This window comes from Halictus rubicundus, chromosome 4 (genome assembly GCF_050948215.1).
Source record: "Halictus rubicundus isolate RS-2024b chromosome 4, iyHalRubi1_principal, whole genome shotgun sequence".
NCBI classification, from domain to species: domain Eukaryota; kingdom Metazoa; phylum Arthropoda; class Insecta; order Hymenoptera; family Halictidae; genus Halictus; species Halictus rubicundus.
In genome coordinates this window covers 1722499-1739501 of record NC_135152.1, presented here as the reverse complement: position 1 = coordinate 1739501, position 17003 = coordinate 1722499, and the positions used below count along the sequence as shown (strand labels likewise).

The window sequence follows — 17003 nt, the reverse complement described above, 5'->3', positions numbered from 1 at the left end:
GACCCACAACGAAGTGGACAGAGCGGGTTGCCCAGCTGCCGAGGCTAAGGAGCTGGGTAATAGAAAATTTAGCAGACGCGTACAACCGTCAGTCGCGTCACTGCAATTTGCGACACCGCGATCGGGAGTTCGAGGAAAGGGGACCGGGTTTTAAAACGGCAACGCGTCCTATCGACGGCAGCGCAGCATGGTGCGGCGAAATTAGTGCCGAAGTATGTAGGGCCCGTGATTGCAACGAAAAAGATCTCGCCGGTAGGGTATCGAGTAGCCACGCAAGCAAGCAAGGATTTGGGCAAAGATCTCCACATAAGTGACCTGAAAGCGTTCCCTTCGTCATATGAACGACAAAGCTCTGCCATCGCGTATGAGTCCGCCGACGAGCGCCCGGAATCGGACCAGCTGCCGGACCCCACAGCCGGGGGACTAAACGACACCATCGACAATCGCATAGAGGATCTGCCGCTGGACGGTTCTCCGAGCCAACAGGAGGTGGCCACCCCGCCAGGGGAAGGGTCAGTCGCAAATCAGCGCGAAATGCCGTGCCGCTCCCCCAATACACGAGCGGCCCCCAGAAGTTCTGGACCCCGCGGTGTTAGTCGCCACCAGGTCGGGCAAACAGACATACCAGTCGCTTACGACCCCGTCCAGCCCCTGGGGGAGGCAGCAGCCGGGCCCTCCAGGCCGTTGAGGAGGAATACTGGATCGGGCTAGTGAGTTTCCGTCGACGCCAGGCAGAGGAGGCGACGGACCAGCGCCGAAAGGCCCGAGTAGAGCCACGTTGGGAGTCGGCCGCTTACACGTACTCCCGGGAACCCCGAAGAGAAGCCACAGTCTGGACGTTGCCGAAAGTGGCCCCTCCACCCGATGCCGTACAACGACCGATCACCCCGGAGCTACGGAACCGGCAGAACGGGTGTTGGAGGTGCGGAGCCCGCGACCATAAGGCACGCTACTGTACGAGCCGGACTGTTTCGCTGCGGCCGCCTAGGAAATACCATCAAGACGTGTCCGAAAGGCGGACAGAATTGGAAGGCGGGTGGACCTGATCACCTCTGGGGTCACCAAGCTTAGTGGCCCTAAGAAGAACGCGTAGGAACGATGCCGAACCGACCGCCTCGCCCGCCCCAACCGCGGCCCCAAGTTCGACGGGCAGGCAGAACAGTGCCTGGTAAAGACTTATATCGATGCCGAAAGGAAAATTCTTTTTATTGAAGTGATAAGTTCGTTATCGTCGCCAATAGGCCCGTATATTAAGTTGAGTTGCCGTAGGATGAAGGGAGATAAGAATGCCGAGGATGCGAAGTGCCGCGAAAAGTAATGAGCGAGAAAGGCCGTAAGGAAAGGAACCGGCTATCTATTTCGCGTTACCGTACCCAACCCCTCGAACTCCCTCTGCGCGCGACTAAAGCACTCGCGAATAGGTGTAAGTTGGTGCCGGCCGGAAGCAGATGTCACGCCCGAATCTTTGTGACTCGTTCCGTAAGTATTTGTCGTAGATAATATTGGTGATGGGTATTTGTCTGTGACAATTCAGTTTTTTTTGTGAACCGGCGGACACTCCCAGATTGAGATTACGCTGCCGAGCCCGCGGAAGCCTGGTCGGTGGCTGCCACCGGTATGGCCCGGTCTTCCCCGGGGGGGGGGGAGGAGTTGTGACGTGGCAAAGTTGTCCACGTTCCTCAGATCTTAGATCGAAAGACCGGGCCGCCCTTTGGCAGCACCACCGCGATAACGGTGGACGTGATCGATCTCCCTGGGAGCGTCCGAGATCCCAGATTGGATATTGACGCGGTTTAAATGCCGCGCCACTTGGCGCGACAAGAAGTTGCAGGACCGTGGCCGGGTCCCAGGGGGACCCGGATCCTTTTCCGACCCTCCCAGGAGCGCGGAAAATCCTAAGGGAAAACGTTCAGGGGACGGCTACGGGGGACGCCCTACAGGAAGACAACGAGGAGGACCCCGGGCCTGCCAACCCGGAGGCGCCGCCGAGGAATTACGGGTCTGAGGCGTACATCATCTCGACCTCGTCGCCGCCTCGTCCCGGAAAGCTACAAGCACCCGTCGAGGGAATGGCACGATGTCTTTCTCCAAGGGAAGCGGCCAATCAACGCGTGTCATCAGGAAAGCGTTAGCCGATAGATCCGTAGCCGAGGGCTCCGGACCGCCGGGCGCGGCCCTGCCGCGCGAAAGCGAGCGATAGATTCGAGCGTCGCGCGGGAGCAGGGAAAAGTAGGATAGTGGGGGACGCCTCATTTCCGCGTTGGCGAGTCTTCGCGAAGTAGGTCACTGTGCTGCCGAAATTCGTACGGAATAGTTGCTTTACTATTGCTTCAGTCTTATAGTAATTTTGGGAAAACGTAGTTCTGCCGAGACATACGATTAGAGAGGGCTGCTGAACACCGGGACAGCGGAGCAGAACTAGACCACGTTGCCGAGTGGTAAGCGCCGACCAGGTTTTTCCACACTATTGTGATTTTCGCGTTGGCTCGGTTAGCGTTTTTGCGAATCGGCCGGACTTCGAGTCGAATTTAAGACGTGACCTCGCTCGCCGTGAATCGCGATCAGAATAGAATCGAGCAGGGGGTGAGGCCGTCGGTCGGTGAACGGACGGGGGGCCCGTACCGTTACCGATTTTTGGCGAATCCAATCTGGGGACGTCCCACGGTGGGACGACGCGACGAAAGCCGTATCGCCCTTTCCGGCTACTTCCGACGGCCACAGTCATTTAGCATTTGCTGCCGCGTATATCATCGGAACCCGGGCGCTTCTCGACCGGCTAATTGTCAATAGAGGCTGCCGTACATCGCGCCCGCGATCGAGTTCGACGCGTAGGAAAGCATACCCGGGTGCAAAAAGCGCGAGCGACCGTCTACCTGTCGTACAAACTTGTCAAATCGCGCGGGCTTCGATTACACCGCTGCCGGGCGATCCCGGCAGCTCCTTGTAAAGACCGGATGAAATAAATGTTAACTCGAAGCCCCAAACTCGTGTACGCTTCATTGTGAGAAACCTTTCCGCCGCGGGAAACGTCCCGTATTCCCTCCGCGTAGAATCCTGGCCCCGGCTGCCGCTATTCAGGCCCTCGCGCGGGTCACGTAGGTTCGGTATTGTAATTCGCGTCTCGCGTTCGTTACGAATTGTTCGTGTGACACTTGCGCGTGTCTGGCGCCCGTTTCCAGTCCCGAACCTTATAAAATCCGTCGGAAAATCGAGTCTACGGGATACCGTTTGTCACGGGTGGACCACGTATCGCGCGGCCGAGCGTGGCCCGGCCTCACGGCCTATAAAAACCCGCCGTTTCCCAGGTTTTCTCCCGTCGGACGGGCCCGAAAATCGGGACAACGTGACAATGCATATACATAAACTTATAGGATTGGACAGCATTTATATATTTGATTGAACAATGCAGATATATGTACAACATAGTTATACACATTTTTCAATATTTATAATAATGTATTAAATTTTTTTTATAAATAAGATTTCTTTTCTTCTTAAATACTTTTTAATACAGTGATGTATTATCAGAAAATATAGAATATTTGCTTACATAGCATTGACTTTAAACAGCCAAGTTTTTGTTTATGTTTACATATCATGACTTGTGTTGATATCAAATCACACAGCCATGTTAGCATGGAGTAGTCAATCACATATTAAGTGTGAGATATTAGCAAGGACCAAACATTAAGTACATAAAAGACTGGAATATATATCAATATCGTTTATTGTTGTTTAAAAATAGTAATATCACTTCCGAAATTGTTATGCATAACTACAGTGAAATCTACATACGTCTCGTTTAACCTCTAAATGTGACAATTTTGTTGATTTCTATATAGAACACTTGTTCAATGAAATTTTGGTGGAGAACATTGAATGTGAATCGTATTTGTGCATAATAATTTAACGGTACTTATTCAAACTTTTAATATAATTGTAATTAAAAATAATTTTGATTTTTCCTTTTATACGCTAGTTAAGAGTCTGTATTATAATAATCAAGATTACATAGCGTTAGTCCTTTAGTTACCAGTTATTTGGAAATATTTTACCAGTAAATTATTGAAATAGCAATGTGGTTTTTACAAGGTGTTTCTAGAAGAATAGTAGTACAAACTCGAAACATGGCATCGGCGATCGAAATTTTATGGAAACAAGCATTGAAAACATTTGATGGACGAAGAAACGTCGGATTCAAACTTTGCCAAAAGAATTTTGATAAATTATGGAATTTAATGAATAAAATTACAGCTGAAGATGTCAATTTAAACAAACAAGTTCTTGATTTTATACAAATACAATCCGCACCAATGTGTGTTATCAATATATTTGAAAATAAAGATTTGACTATTTCAATTTTTATATTGAAACATGGAGTTACAATGCCTATGCATGATCACCCTGGAATGCATGGCTTTTTAAAGGTATGTACATGAAATATTATCTTTTTTCAGATATAAATATATATAAATATATGCTGAGTTGACTAATGTATCTTTTAATTTTAATGTGTATACAGGTAATTAGTGGTACAGTTCAAGTGAACAGTTACACCTTGAAAACAAACGATGATCATATAATCAAGTTAAATAAAGAAAAAGATGCATTTAGACATCGACCAATATCTTTGCACAGTAATTCACCTGCTTGTGTTCTTACACCCTGGGATAAAAATTTGCATGAAATTTCATGCATCGAAGGTCCTGCTGCATTTTTAGATATACTTAGTCCACCTTACGACGAAGATGATTCTGGAAATGGTCCAAGACCATGCACATTCTTCAAAACTATTAGTTCTACATCATGCATGGACTTGCCAGATATAATCGAAGAAGTTAAATTACTAGCATTTGAAGGACCACCAAATTTTGACTCTGAAAGTCTTAAGTACACAGGGCCACCTTTAATGTGACGTGAAACATCAAAACGTGTCCTATGTTCAATTTGTTAAAGAAATGTACATTCTACAGCATTCATTTACAATTGAAGAACAATTTTATTTGTACCAGGAGCTTTTATGATTATCTAATTTCTACTTGAATGTATATTCTTATTGTTTATTTTTAATGAGTTTGTTATCAATTAAAAGTAACACATAAGTTTCATACGATAAAAATTGTTTTACATTTTATAATATTGTATTCAGTTTTATTGATTATTGCTAAAACTTTGTAACGTTCCAAAAATTGTTTTCTTTTTTACGAATCACTTGCATGTTGTTTTGTATTTTTATTGGTTTGATAGTTATTAAAAATGTTACATATAAATCATTATTTTAAATTTACTATTTCCTTGGCATACAAAACTAGGATGTAAACAAAGAATGTATTATAGTACATAGAATTGATGTGTAAAGCGCGATAAAAGAACATCTGTTAGTTATAGGATAGAAACAACATTTCTGTTTGTATAAAAGTAGTTATTTTAAGTATAGCAAGATATGTATGTCTTTGTATAATGTAAAAATTATCATATTTTTTTTAATTTAACTATCTGTGTGGTACATGTGAAAAAACAAAAACAACTACAATGTTTAAAAATAACGAGGCAAAGTATTTTTCAAATAAATATTGTACTTAATTTATTCAAAATTTACATCACCGGAAAAATAATATATTAATAAATATATTTGTATACTATAGAATTCTTTTTTGAAAAATTCCTTTAGCACCTGCGTTTTTGTATTGTATGGCGATTTTTTTTATCCAGGAACATTTTTGGGAATAGCGACTGTGAGTGCCACAAACTTAAGTCAACCGATGGATCTTCACAGTAATGTCATATTTGCTTATATTTACAAAAATAACACAGTTTATTGATTTGAATCGATCTTTACTAATTTCTTATATCTACAGAAAATAAAGCATTTACATAAGATAATGTTCCCTTTGTAAAATTTTTTATTGGATATATTATATAATTTGTTATCTATTCCAAAACTTATCCATAATAAAAATGAACTTCTACAAAGAATATGCTCTCTTTCTCACATCTGGCAAATTACAGGCAATCACTACATCGTAGGTTCAGGTATTTTTTCGATACAGAGGATACGTACGCATTCCAGATTTCAGAAAATATACAGTTTCATTACTAATAAATTAAAGTTTTAATATAGTAAACAATACTTCGTTATTTTCTTAGCTATTAATCTTTTCGCTGCTAACCATAAACTCCCTTAATTACAAAAAACGTTGCAGCGAAAAAGTTAATTTGATGTAATAAAGAAATAGAATTGCACTAAAAAAAACCATCATTAGCATAGTTCAATTTATACGCCTTATTTACTATTCAAGGAAGGATGAACAGACATCATTGTTGTTCTACTAACATGTTTAAGAGATATAACATTTCTTACAGTTAATTATTTCATGCCAGACATATATTATAATAATTTACTAATTAGAATTATATATACAGGGTGGACCATATAAATAGGAACACCTACATATCTTCCGTATTTAGTGTCCTATGAAAAAACCTCTCAGGACGAAGTTACACTATTTTAAGAGGCAAATGTAATGGTGAACAAACAATTGTTTAGGTCATTTTTAAAATAAGATTTCAATGTCATCAGTATTTTTTAAAATGGAACAGTATATTTTTTTACGTAACATGATAGATAATAAAAAACTAATTTGGTGGATATCATCTTTTTGACCTTGACACAACCTTGAGCAAAAATAATCATGTTGGAGAGAGAAAGATGTAGAAGTTTAAAACTTACGTGTTTTAGCCTAACTTATGTTATTTTTTAGCTCATTTTCTAAACTTATTATTCTACAGTTGCCAGAACTGTATTACATATGAAATATCCTGGACGCTGGATTGGACGAAGAACCGTAGCATGGCCAGCCCGTTCTCCGGATCTGACACCACTAGATTATTCTTTATGGGGCAAAATAAAATGTGTTGTCTACAAGAATAAACCTACAATGCCAGTAGATATGCGGCAATGGATATTGCAGCATGTGATTTAATTACCTCTCAGGAAATTGACTATTCTTACAAACTATTTATTACGAGATTGCAATATTGCATCAATGAGAATGGCCACCAAATCGAACGTTATTATGATTTGTAAAGCAATAGCTGTCAATCACGACGTAAACAATAAATAATTCAGGCTGAAACACTTAAGTTTTAAACTTTTACATTTTTCTTGCTCCAACATGATTATTTTTGCTCAAGGTCACGTCGAGATCAGAAAGATGGTATCCACTGAATTTAGTTTTTTATTATCCATTATGCTATTGTAAAACAAAAATACTGTTGCATTTAAAAAAATACCGATGACCTTGAAATTTTATTAAAAAAATGACCTGAAAATTTTTTTGTGTTTCACTACATTTGCCCCTTATAATATTATAACTTTATCCTGAGAAGTTATTTCATGGGATCGAAAATACGAAAGATATTTAGGTGTCCCCATTTATATGGTCCACCCTGTATAATAACAATTTCCCATCCTCATATGTGTATATCTTACGTATTTGTTAAATCTGATCATAGTACCCATAAACTTACATTGTTAGATAAAAGTTAAGCATTGGACATTTCTCTTTATAATAAAAGTACACTAAGAAGTTGAATTCCTCTAAATCTGAGGAAGTACAGTGTTTCGAGAATAGCACACGGACTTTCATATTTAACTTGTTTGATTGGTGTCAGAATTTTGTTGTCTTCTGTACAATGCAATATTATCATCTGTATAATCCATTATACGTCGTTGGCATTGTCTCACGTACTGTTGTTGTTTATGATATATTTTGAATGCGCCTTTTATTGTTATGAATGCTATACCACCCTGTAAAATTCCATAAAACAGTTTTAAGAATTATTTAAAGTTTGACTACTAACACACACACAACACAACACACACACACACACACACACAAAACAAACGAACAAACACATACGAGTAACGTCCTTTGAAAATTGGAGTGTATGCTTTCGAAAAATATTTTGCCACATATACTGGCAATACTGGGTAGTAGAAGTGCTCCACAAAGAATGCGCGTTGCTGATACTGGATCACTCATGGGTGGCATCTCTTCAAATTGGGCTCTATCATCACTAGAATAACTGAAATAACAAATATACAGATTATTAACTCAATGTACGTATTATTGATCGAAGTCATTTACATTTATGATTACATACCTATTTGGCAAAAAATACCTCAGAATAGGAACCTTACATGCATGTCGTCTGAATAGGCTAAGAGCCTGATCTTCCCATCTTAGCATTTTTCCCAATACCAACAGTATCGGAATCGTCGGCAAACCAACTAGTAACACTAATGGGTCAGCTTGCTCCATCATGGCTAAACCATCTTTATACCCAACTACTTGCATTACAGTTACCGCTCCATATGTCACAGCCGTCCAATACATAGATGCGACAACTATACTGGCTGCTATGTACGGACAAATTCGGAAAATTACTCCGTCAATGTTGTCTAATACTACTACCAAAGGTCCTAAAATATTTTACATATATTTATTATAAATACCATTTTCATAAGATTATATTGTTTTCATTTTTATAATTAAAAGGTGTCCAAAATGGTCAGGACAAAACCTGTACCACGTGTTAGTGAGGTCAAGTAGGTAAAAAAATTTCATATAAATTTATGTCTGAAAATGCTTTACCGAAGAGTTATAAGCGTTCAAAGATGTCCAGGGCAGTTATTCTTAAGACTCGTTATACAGAATCACAGACACATACAAATAATTCTCATTGGCAGTTAATGTTTACATGACTTGGCCTACAGCTGAAAGCTTCTATCACTTATTGTGACGTCCGTTTTACTTTCAGTCGTGTAAATACGTAATTGGCGTTTCATCAATGAAAGTTTATTTATAACTATTTTTTATAATTCTTCGACTTTTGGACATAAGTTTACATGAACTTTTTTTACCTACTTGACCTAGTTTGGTCCTGACCTTTTTGGAAAGCCTGCATAACAAATGAAAGAATAATTAAACGATAACAAACCCATATTTGGATATACAATGATGTATTCTGTGTTACACTGTGGACATGCTACATTAGCGCCTGCACGTCCTTTCTGTTTTTCGTCAACCCATCTCTGAATGCAACCCTGATGAACCCATTTAGTTGTACCACGACAATGACATGGTTTTACCCAGGATGCAGTCGCATCATCTTCATCTGTCGCAAAACACACCCAACAGTATCTCCTGCTATATTGAATAAAAATTATTTATGCAATGTACATGCATTTAAATTTAGTTTTTCATGTCATATCAAACATTAGTATAGGATACTATACGTACTCATCTTCTGAGTTTACCGCTGGAACACTGACTTCTGGTTGATTTGGAGAAGATGCTCCATCGGTTACATCACTTGCTGATTGTGTACTTCCTGCAGGTTCTGGCAGTGGTTCTTCATTGGCTAAAACCTCTTCAACTTGAACATTGGATACTTCTATTAACAATTAATAGTGTTTTTGTTAGAATAAAATTAGAATACTAGTATTTTTAATACTGTAGCATTATATTTTTACACTAATCTAGATTGACAAAAAAAATATGTACAATAAGTACTTCGCACACATCATGGATTACAAATGAATCCATTAACAATAATGTAAACAATGAAAATTTTTACCGTTATTTGATGCGTTAGCTTGTCTTTCTGGTCTTATATTAGAAAGATGCCTTCTTATAGTTACTTCTATATTTGGAAGACGATTAATATTAGACTCAGTTATACCAGAATATCCTATACTTATTATTCCTCCAGGACGATCGATCCCATAAATGTGAAATGAATCGTTGTCTGACATTGTATCTATGAGCTTTTCAATACTCTGTTATCATTTTACACCTGTAAAAACAAGTATTATGAAACATATGTCACAATACTATTGTGCACTTTTACAAAACACTGTGAATTGACAATTTGTTCAATGACACATTGGAAAAGAAAGAGGAAGTAATAAATTACTAAGAATACGTATATGTGACCACATGACTGTCAGTAGTCATATCAGGTACTTGCATTAAAATTCAAGAACATTTCTTGATGTTATGCATATACACTATATGGTTTTGTTGCACATCAGAATCTTTTTAATTTAAAGGTTATTTACCTTTCTACATATTTTTATTTACGATTAAATGCTTTGTTATTTCTTATTGCAAACAAGCAAAAATAATTTTAATGGTACATCAAAATCGTATGCTCAAACGAAATTTCTGTCAGGTGAAACAATTGATTTTTTCACATCAAGCCGCGACACTGAAATAACAAATACAGAACCATTTTTTTAACCAGCGAAATGTGGTTAAAAGTTGCTTACCGACTGGTTAACGTGTCATTATAAACTACACGAAATGTTTCTTCAATGATGAATTAATTCTACGATTTAATATGTATTATTTTGATCTCAGCTCAAAAACAATATTCAGAATATTATAAGAGAATGACAATACAAGTATGCTATCGAAATTAAAAAAACATTAATTTATACCTGAAGTAACATTCATATGTAATTCACTGTTGCACATTTACGATGAAGTGACGAAATCGTTAACATCGTTTAAAAATACAACAAGAAATAATTACATGACAATAAAAAAGATTCGTGTATGTCGTAACCTTTATTGATAGTTTACAATTCTGAAAAAATGGTTGTTTTTAAAATTCACATTACAAATAGATTAATTCCTTTTTATACCAATATTAGTAATGACTAAAAGTTATGTGAATTGCTGTTCATATTGCCAATATTTTAAACTGAAAATTCGCTTCTGAAATTAATTGCCAAACTTCACACCGTTTTGAGTACTTTTTTCAATGTGTTGTTGCGTGACCACTGGTGACCACGCGAACGTAGTTATGACAGAGAGGAATGAGAGTGCTCACGCCTGAGGTTTCAGTATTCCCGATATAGTGCTGCCCCCTACTTATTCTTAGCATGGACAAAAACCTGAGCAACTTTTAGCATGGAACAGAACCTTGGCAATTTTTATCATGGACAAAGAGGAAATTTCCACTCTGGCATGGAACAGAGTCTGGGCACCGACGAGATATTTAGAAAGACTGCCAGCCTTACGAACAAGTTTTCCGTGTCCGCCACGCTCCAAACGGCCGCTAGGAGAAGCTTCCTATCGATCTTTACGCTACAAACGGCCACTAGGAGAAGCTCGAATGACAGTGTGCGGCAAGGGTTGCAAGGGTCGGGAGGCGACGAATCATTGCTCGACAATGCAAAGATGGGGCTTTTCAAGGGTGAAAAGTGTTAGATAAAAGATAAATCTAGAGCGCTCGCCCCCTCCCAGGTCCTACTTTTGCGTTCTCTAGGCGTAGACATAGAATGTAGACATAGAAGGACACATTTTCTTAAATAACCAGAGATTAAGAGTTCTTATGGAAAACGTAGGGGGCCAGCGCTCTAGCAGGAACATATAAAATATCAACGCAATGCCTATTATGTTGTATAATTACGTATTAAACAAAGGATTCGGCGCCTCCGAAAAACCATCCCACAGCTATTATTTTGCTAAAATATAGTTCCGGCATTTTTCGCTACGAGCGCTGTATTTTGTTTCCGACCATTGTCGTCGCACAGACGAGGTATAGGAATAGACCAATCGCCCAATGTATTTTTCTGTTTCACACTCGGGGGGCTCTAGAGCACCCGTACCACCGACGAGATATTTAGAAAGACTGCCAGGCCCCGTGTTAAGGGACAGTTTTCCCAGGTGGCCTTGAACAATCGATAGTACCGCTATAACGGCCACTAGAAGAAGCTAAATAGTAACATTTTCGTCCAGTATGGGGAGCTGGGTGCACTTTCCACATTCAGTGTCGAGTGGCATTTTCCGAGTATCCTCTCTGATTCGGTCGCATGATCTCTGACAATAGAGGCGATCTGAGCATGCGTGGTCGACATCATAAACGACGGCGCTGCCGTAGCTTCGTTCGAACAACCGTGTCGCGGCACACTCACACACCGCTAGGTCGGCGTGTACGTGTACCTACGAGAATAGCAAGGGTCCGGGATGCCGCGAATCATTCCTCGATAATGCAAAGATGGGGTTCATCAGTAGTCAAAAGCGCTAGATAAATGATAAATCTAGAGCGCTCGCCATCAAACAGGTCCGACTCTTGCATTTTCGAGTAACATTTTGCATTATTCGGTCGCATGGTGCCTGCCGTAGCTTCGTTCGAACAGCCGTGCCTCGGCACACTCACACACCGCCAGGTCGGCGTGTACGTGTACCTACGAGAATAGCAAGGGTCCGGGATGCCGCGAATCATTCCTCGATAATGCAAAGATGGGGTTCATCAGTAGTCAAAAGCGCTAGATAAATGATAAATCTAGAGCGCTCGCCATCAAACAGGTCCGACTCTTGCATTTTCGAGCAACATTTTGCATTATTCGGTCGCATGGTGCCTGCCGTAGCTTCGTTCGAACAGCCGTGCGTCGGCACACTCACACACCGCCAGGTCGGCGTGTACGTGTACCTACGAGAATAGCTAGGGTCCGGGATGCCGCGATTCATTGCTCGATAATGCAAAATGGCAGAGTTGGGCAAAATATTTATCTAAATAAAAATTTCGAATAACTAGTAAAAGATAAAAAAAATTTTTATTCCTTATTCGAAGGTTCGAGTAAAGAAAGTATCTTTATTTGATGTGTATCGAATAATTTTATTCGACGAGAATTTATCCGTCGAAAAAATATAATTTTTTTTATTCGAAGCGGATTTATTCAAACTACGAGAAATTTTTTCATCTTTCATCTGTATCTTTTTTCGAAGGCTTCAAATAAATGCTCGAATAACTTTTGCCGAGTGCCGAGCTTCAAAGACCCAGCGAAGACAGACGACATACAATGTAAGCGGATGGAGAATCGCGCACGAATGAAAGTTTAAACTTTTAGATTTTTCAACATATCCTCAAAAAATTGTGACGAGCGAATGGAGGGGATTTTCCTGATGAAAATGAGATCAAATTCGAGTGTAATCGAACAAGTTTCACTGATACGTAATGGTACGATAAAAATTACAATCTCATTAAAGACAGTCCAAATGATGTCGTGTTTGCACTCATTTTGATCGGAACAAGCTCTACAACTCATTCGTCTTAACAATATTGTTCTGATTAAAAACATAAAAGCATAAATTGCCAATAATGCTGGATTCTCCATCTGCTTACATTGTAGGTTGTTGGTCGGTCGTTGGTCTTTGAAGTTCCGAGCTCGTAGAGTCGCGAGATATCGGTGTGAAACAACTGCCAATCCAATTGCAAAACTTCTTTATTTCTCATTATTTTTTTATGGGACTTGCGCCAACTAATTCGTGGCATTCTTCTGATTAAAATGACACTAAACACGGTACAAATTGGACTGTATTTAGCATTTTTATCCGTAGATTTATTCGAAGGCTTCGAATAAATCTTCGGATAACTTTTGCCAGCTCGACGAATAAACGGCGACGACGGCCGACGAGGACCGACGAGCGCCGAACGTCGAAGACCCAGCGACGACAGACGACATACAATGTAAGCGGATGGAGAATCGCGCACGAATGAAAGTTTAAACTCTTAGATTTTTTAACATATCGTCATAAAATTGTGACGAGCGAATGGAGGGGATTTTCCTGATGAAAATGAGGTCAAATTCGAGTGTAATCGAACAAGTTTCACTGATATGTAATGTTACGATAAGAATTACAATCTCATTAAACACAGTCCAAATGATGTTGTGTTTGGACTCATTTCGATCGGAACAAGCTCTACAACTCGTTCGTCTTAACAATATTGTTCTGATTAAAAACATACAAGCATAAATTGCCAATAATGCACGATTCTCCATCCGCTTACATTGTGTGCCGTTTGGCAGTCGCTGGGTCTTAGACATTCGGCGCTCGTCGGTCCTCGTCGGCCGTCGTCGCCGTTTATTCGTCGAGCTGGCAAAAGTTATAGCAAAAATTATCGAAGCCTTCGAATAAATCTACGGATAAAAATGCTAAATACAGTCCAATTTGTACCGTGTTTAGTGTCATTTTAATCAGAAGAATGCCACGAATTAGTTGGCGCAAGTCCCATAAAAATATCATGAAAAACAATGAAGTTTTGCAATTGGATTGGTAGTTGTTTCACACCGATATCTCGCGACTCTGCGAGCTCGGAACTTCAAAGACCAGCGACCGACCAACGGCCTACAATGTAAGCAGATGGGGAATCGAGCATTACTGGCAATTTATGCTTGTATGTTTTTAATCAGAACAATATTGTTAAGACGAATGAGTTGTAGAGCTTGTTCCGATAGAAATGAGTCCAAACACGACATCATTTGGACTGTCTTTAATGAGATTGTATTTTTTATCGTAAAATTAGGTATCAGTGAAACTTGTTCGATTACACTCGAATTTGACCTCATTTTCATCAGGAAAATCCCCTCCATTCGCTCGTCACAATTTCATGAGGATATATTGAAAAATCTAAAAGTTTAAACTTTCATACGTGCGCGATTCTCCATTCGCTTACATTGTATGTCGTCCGTCGTTGCTGGGTCTTTGAAGCTCGGCGCTCGGCAAAAGTTATTCCAAGATTTATTCGAAGCCTTCGAATAAAAGATACAGATAAAAGATGAAAAAATTATTCGAAGTTCGAATAAATCCGCTTCGAATAGAAAAAATTATCTTTATTCGTCGGATAAATTCTCGACGAATAAAATTATTTATCCGATACTCGTCCAATAAAGATGCTTTTTTTTATTCGAACCTTCAAATAACAAATAAAGATAAAGTATCTTTTATTCAAATTTTCATTTAAATAATTTTTTATCCCAAATAATGCCCATCTCTGCGAGGGCCGTTAGCACCGTGAAAGATTTACTTAATATTTAATTGAATTTAATAATTACAAAGAGGGTATCATGAACAAAGTGCATGCACTTGGAACTGTTACAGAAATATGTAAGATCACCCTTTCGATGAAGTATCGAATGAGGTTTATAACACGAGCGACTGGAATCCGCCTCTTTTGAGGAGTATAGTACACACTGCATGTCTAGCCTTCCTTTAATTAGTTTTGGAGGCAGGTCTCTGGAAGTTGTGGATGCATTCGCTTGTACGGTCTGGCTTGCGAGTCAATAGCAATTGTTAGCGTACCATAAAACTCCAGATGTTACACAGAACACAGGTAGGTGTGCTGGGCGCTACGTCACCAACGCACTAAAGGACTGAAATGAAGGAAACACTTTTGTTTTTTCAATGGTCGTCGCAAAAAATTGTTCTTCCTTGAATATGGATGGTACCATGGTATTGAGTTGTAAAGGAGTGTTAAACAGAGCTGCAATGCAGCCCATAAAAAATTAGTAGAACGGTGAAATAAAGAGTAAACTAGAATGTTTTCGAGTAAAATTATTTAAAAATAGTTCTAATGTGTTTTTAAAGTCATCTAGTAAAAATCTTATGGTGCTGAGGTGGAAAAATATTTATTCGTGAAAGAAAAATTTTTTAAATTAATAATAACAGTAGCTAAATATATGAAAAAATTTAAGATAGTGTTGATGACAATAGCTCATTATTAAATTAATATTCAGGTTGGTCGCTTTTAAACTTCGATATGAGATCTTTATTTGTTCGAATTTTTCCGGATTTTCCATTTTTTACAACTAAAGTTTGCAACTACAAACTTGGAAAAAAAATAAAATACGTATCATTACAATTAATATTAGAGATTTTGTACACAAGATTTACATGTTAGTTACATATTTCATATAAAACAATTAAGCTGTACGTTCTGATCCTGGTTAAAAAAATAATGTGCGTTCAGTTTTATGCTAAAAGACTGACCGGTTCTGTGCCATGCTAAAAGACTGACCGGTTCTGTTCCAGGAAAGACTGACCGGTTCTGTGCCATGCTAAAGCGGCGATGTCACGAAAGTGGGAACGCCGAAACCCCGGGCGTGAGCACTCTCATTCCTCTCTGGCGTAACTAGCGAAAACTAGTATATAATTTTTAATAAAAAGCGTAACTAGCGAAAACTAGTATATTGTCGATACTCAGTTACGAGTAATTTAACGTGTTAAAACCCAAAATTAAGGCGGTGGCCCCGGCGCGCATCCCGTACACCGTACACGAGTTTGCAAGGGTACGGGAGTCCCGCTCTCATTTCTTAATAATGCAAAGATAATACTGTTTTGTAGTCAAAAGCGTTAGATAAAGGTTCAATCTAGGCGGCAAAGGTCCTCAGAAGTCCTACTTTTGCGTTTTTTGCCGTAATTTGCAATATCAGCAGCATGCTGATTTCGTGTGTTGTCGAGTGACATTATCGTAAATATCGAGAGATTTAGAGCTCGTATGGAGTTCGTAGGACCTTTCCCGCCTAGCGGGAACATATAGGATCTCAATGCAACGCCAATCACGTTGTATGCTTACGTATTAATCAAATGATTGCGGGAACCCACAAACATTGCATCATTGAGGAAAATTTGACATTTTATCAAAATATAGTTCCGGCATTTTTCGTTACGAGCGCTGTACTCTGTTCCCGATCTCTCTCATCGTCAGCAGTTACTGTATCGGTAAAACAGAGGCCTATAGGAGCATGCGCGGCGCGACAGCGTGGATGGCGCTGTCGTAGCTTCATTCGAATAGCCGTGCCGCGGCACACTCACACCGCCTGGTCGGCGTGTACGTGTGCCTACGCGGATCGCAAGGGTCCGGGATGCCTGGAAATATTTCCCAATAATGCAGAGACGGGACTTTTCCATAGTGAAAAGAGCTAGATAAAAGTTCAATCTAGGCGGGAAAGTTCCTCAGCAGTCCTACTTTTCCATCATCGAGAAATGATTAGCAATATTCGGCAGCATGTTGTCCGCCAGAGAAGCCTGTAGGAGCATGAGCGTCTCGTGACGTCACGCATGTTTCGAACGCCTCGCAAAATTCACATTTTGGCCTCTGAATCAAAATAACTAGAGGGTTATGAAATCATTGCAACGGGAAAATTG

The 17003-nt window shown here is 39.8% G+C and overlaps 2 protein-coding genes across 7 annotated transcripts; one reads left to right on the top strand and one right to left on the bottom strand.

Moving 5' to 3' along the window:
- The first annotated feature begins 3563 nt into the window (after positions 1-3563).
- On the top strand, positions 3564-5647 carry LOC143353120 (2-aminoethanethiol dioxygenase). Its single transcript, XM_076786193.1, has 3 exons — positions 3564-3912; positions 4093-4427; positions 4523-5647. The coding sequence occupies exons 2-3, from the start codon at positions 4128-4130 to the stop codon at positions 4913-4915; spliced, it is 693 nt and encodes a 230-aa protein (XP_076642308.1). The 5' UTR covers positions 3564-3912; positions 4093-4127; the 3' UTR covers positions 4916-5647.
- A 238-nt stretch (positions 5648-5885) lies between these two features.
- Positions 5886-10830, bottom strand: LOC143353119 (E3 ubiquitin-protein ligase MARCHF5). Of its 6 annotated transcripts, XM_076786189.1 has the most exons (9): positions 10508-10830; positions 10337-10395; positions 9643-9861; positions 9306-9459; positions 9004-9212; positions 8167-8485; positions 7923-8088; positions 6049-7810; positions 5886-6016 (listed from the first exon to the last, which is right to left on the bottom strand). In XM_076786189.1, exons 3-8 carry the CDS (start codon positions 9818-9820, stop codon positions 7652-7654), a joined length of 1185 nt encoding a protein of 394 aa, XP_076642304.1. In that variant the 5' UTR covers positions 9821-9861; positions 10337-10395; positions 10508-10830; the 3' UTR covers positions 5886-6016; positions 6049-7651. The 6 variants fall into 6 exon arrangements, with proteins under 6 accessions (XP_076642304.1, XP_076642302.1, XP_076642301.1 ...); XM_076786187.1 differs by lacking the exon at positions 10337-10395; XM_076786186.1 differs by lacking the exon at positions 10508-10830 and having other exon boundaries at positions 10337-10494.
- Positions 10831-17003: the final 6173 nt, after the last annotated feature.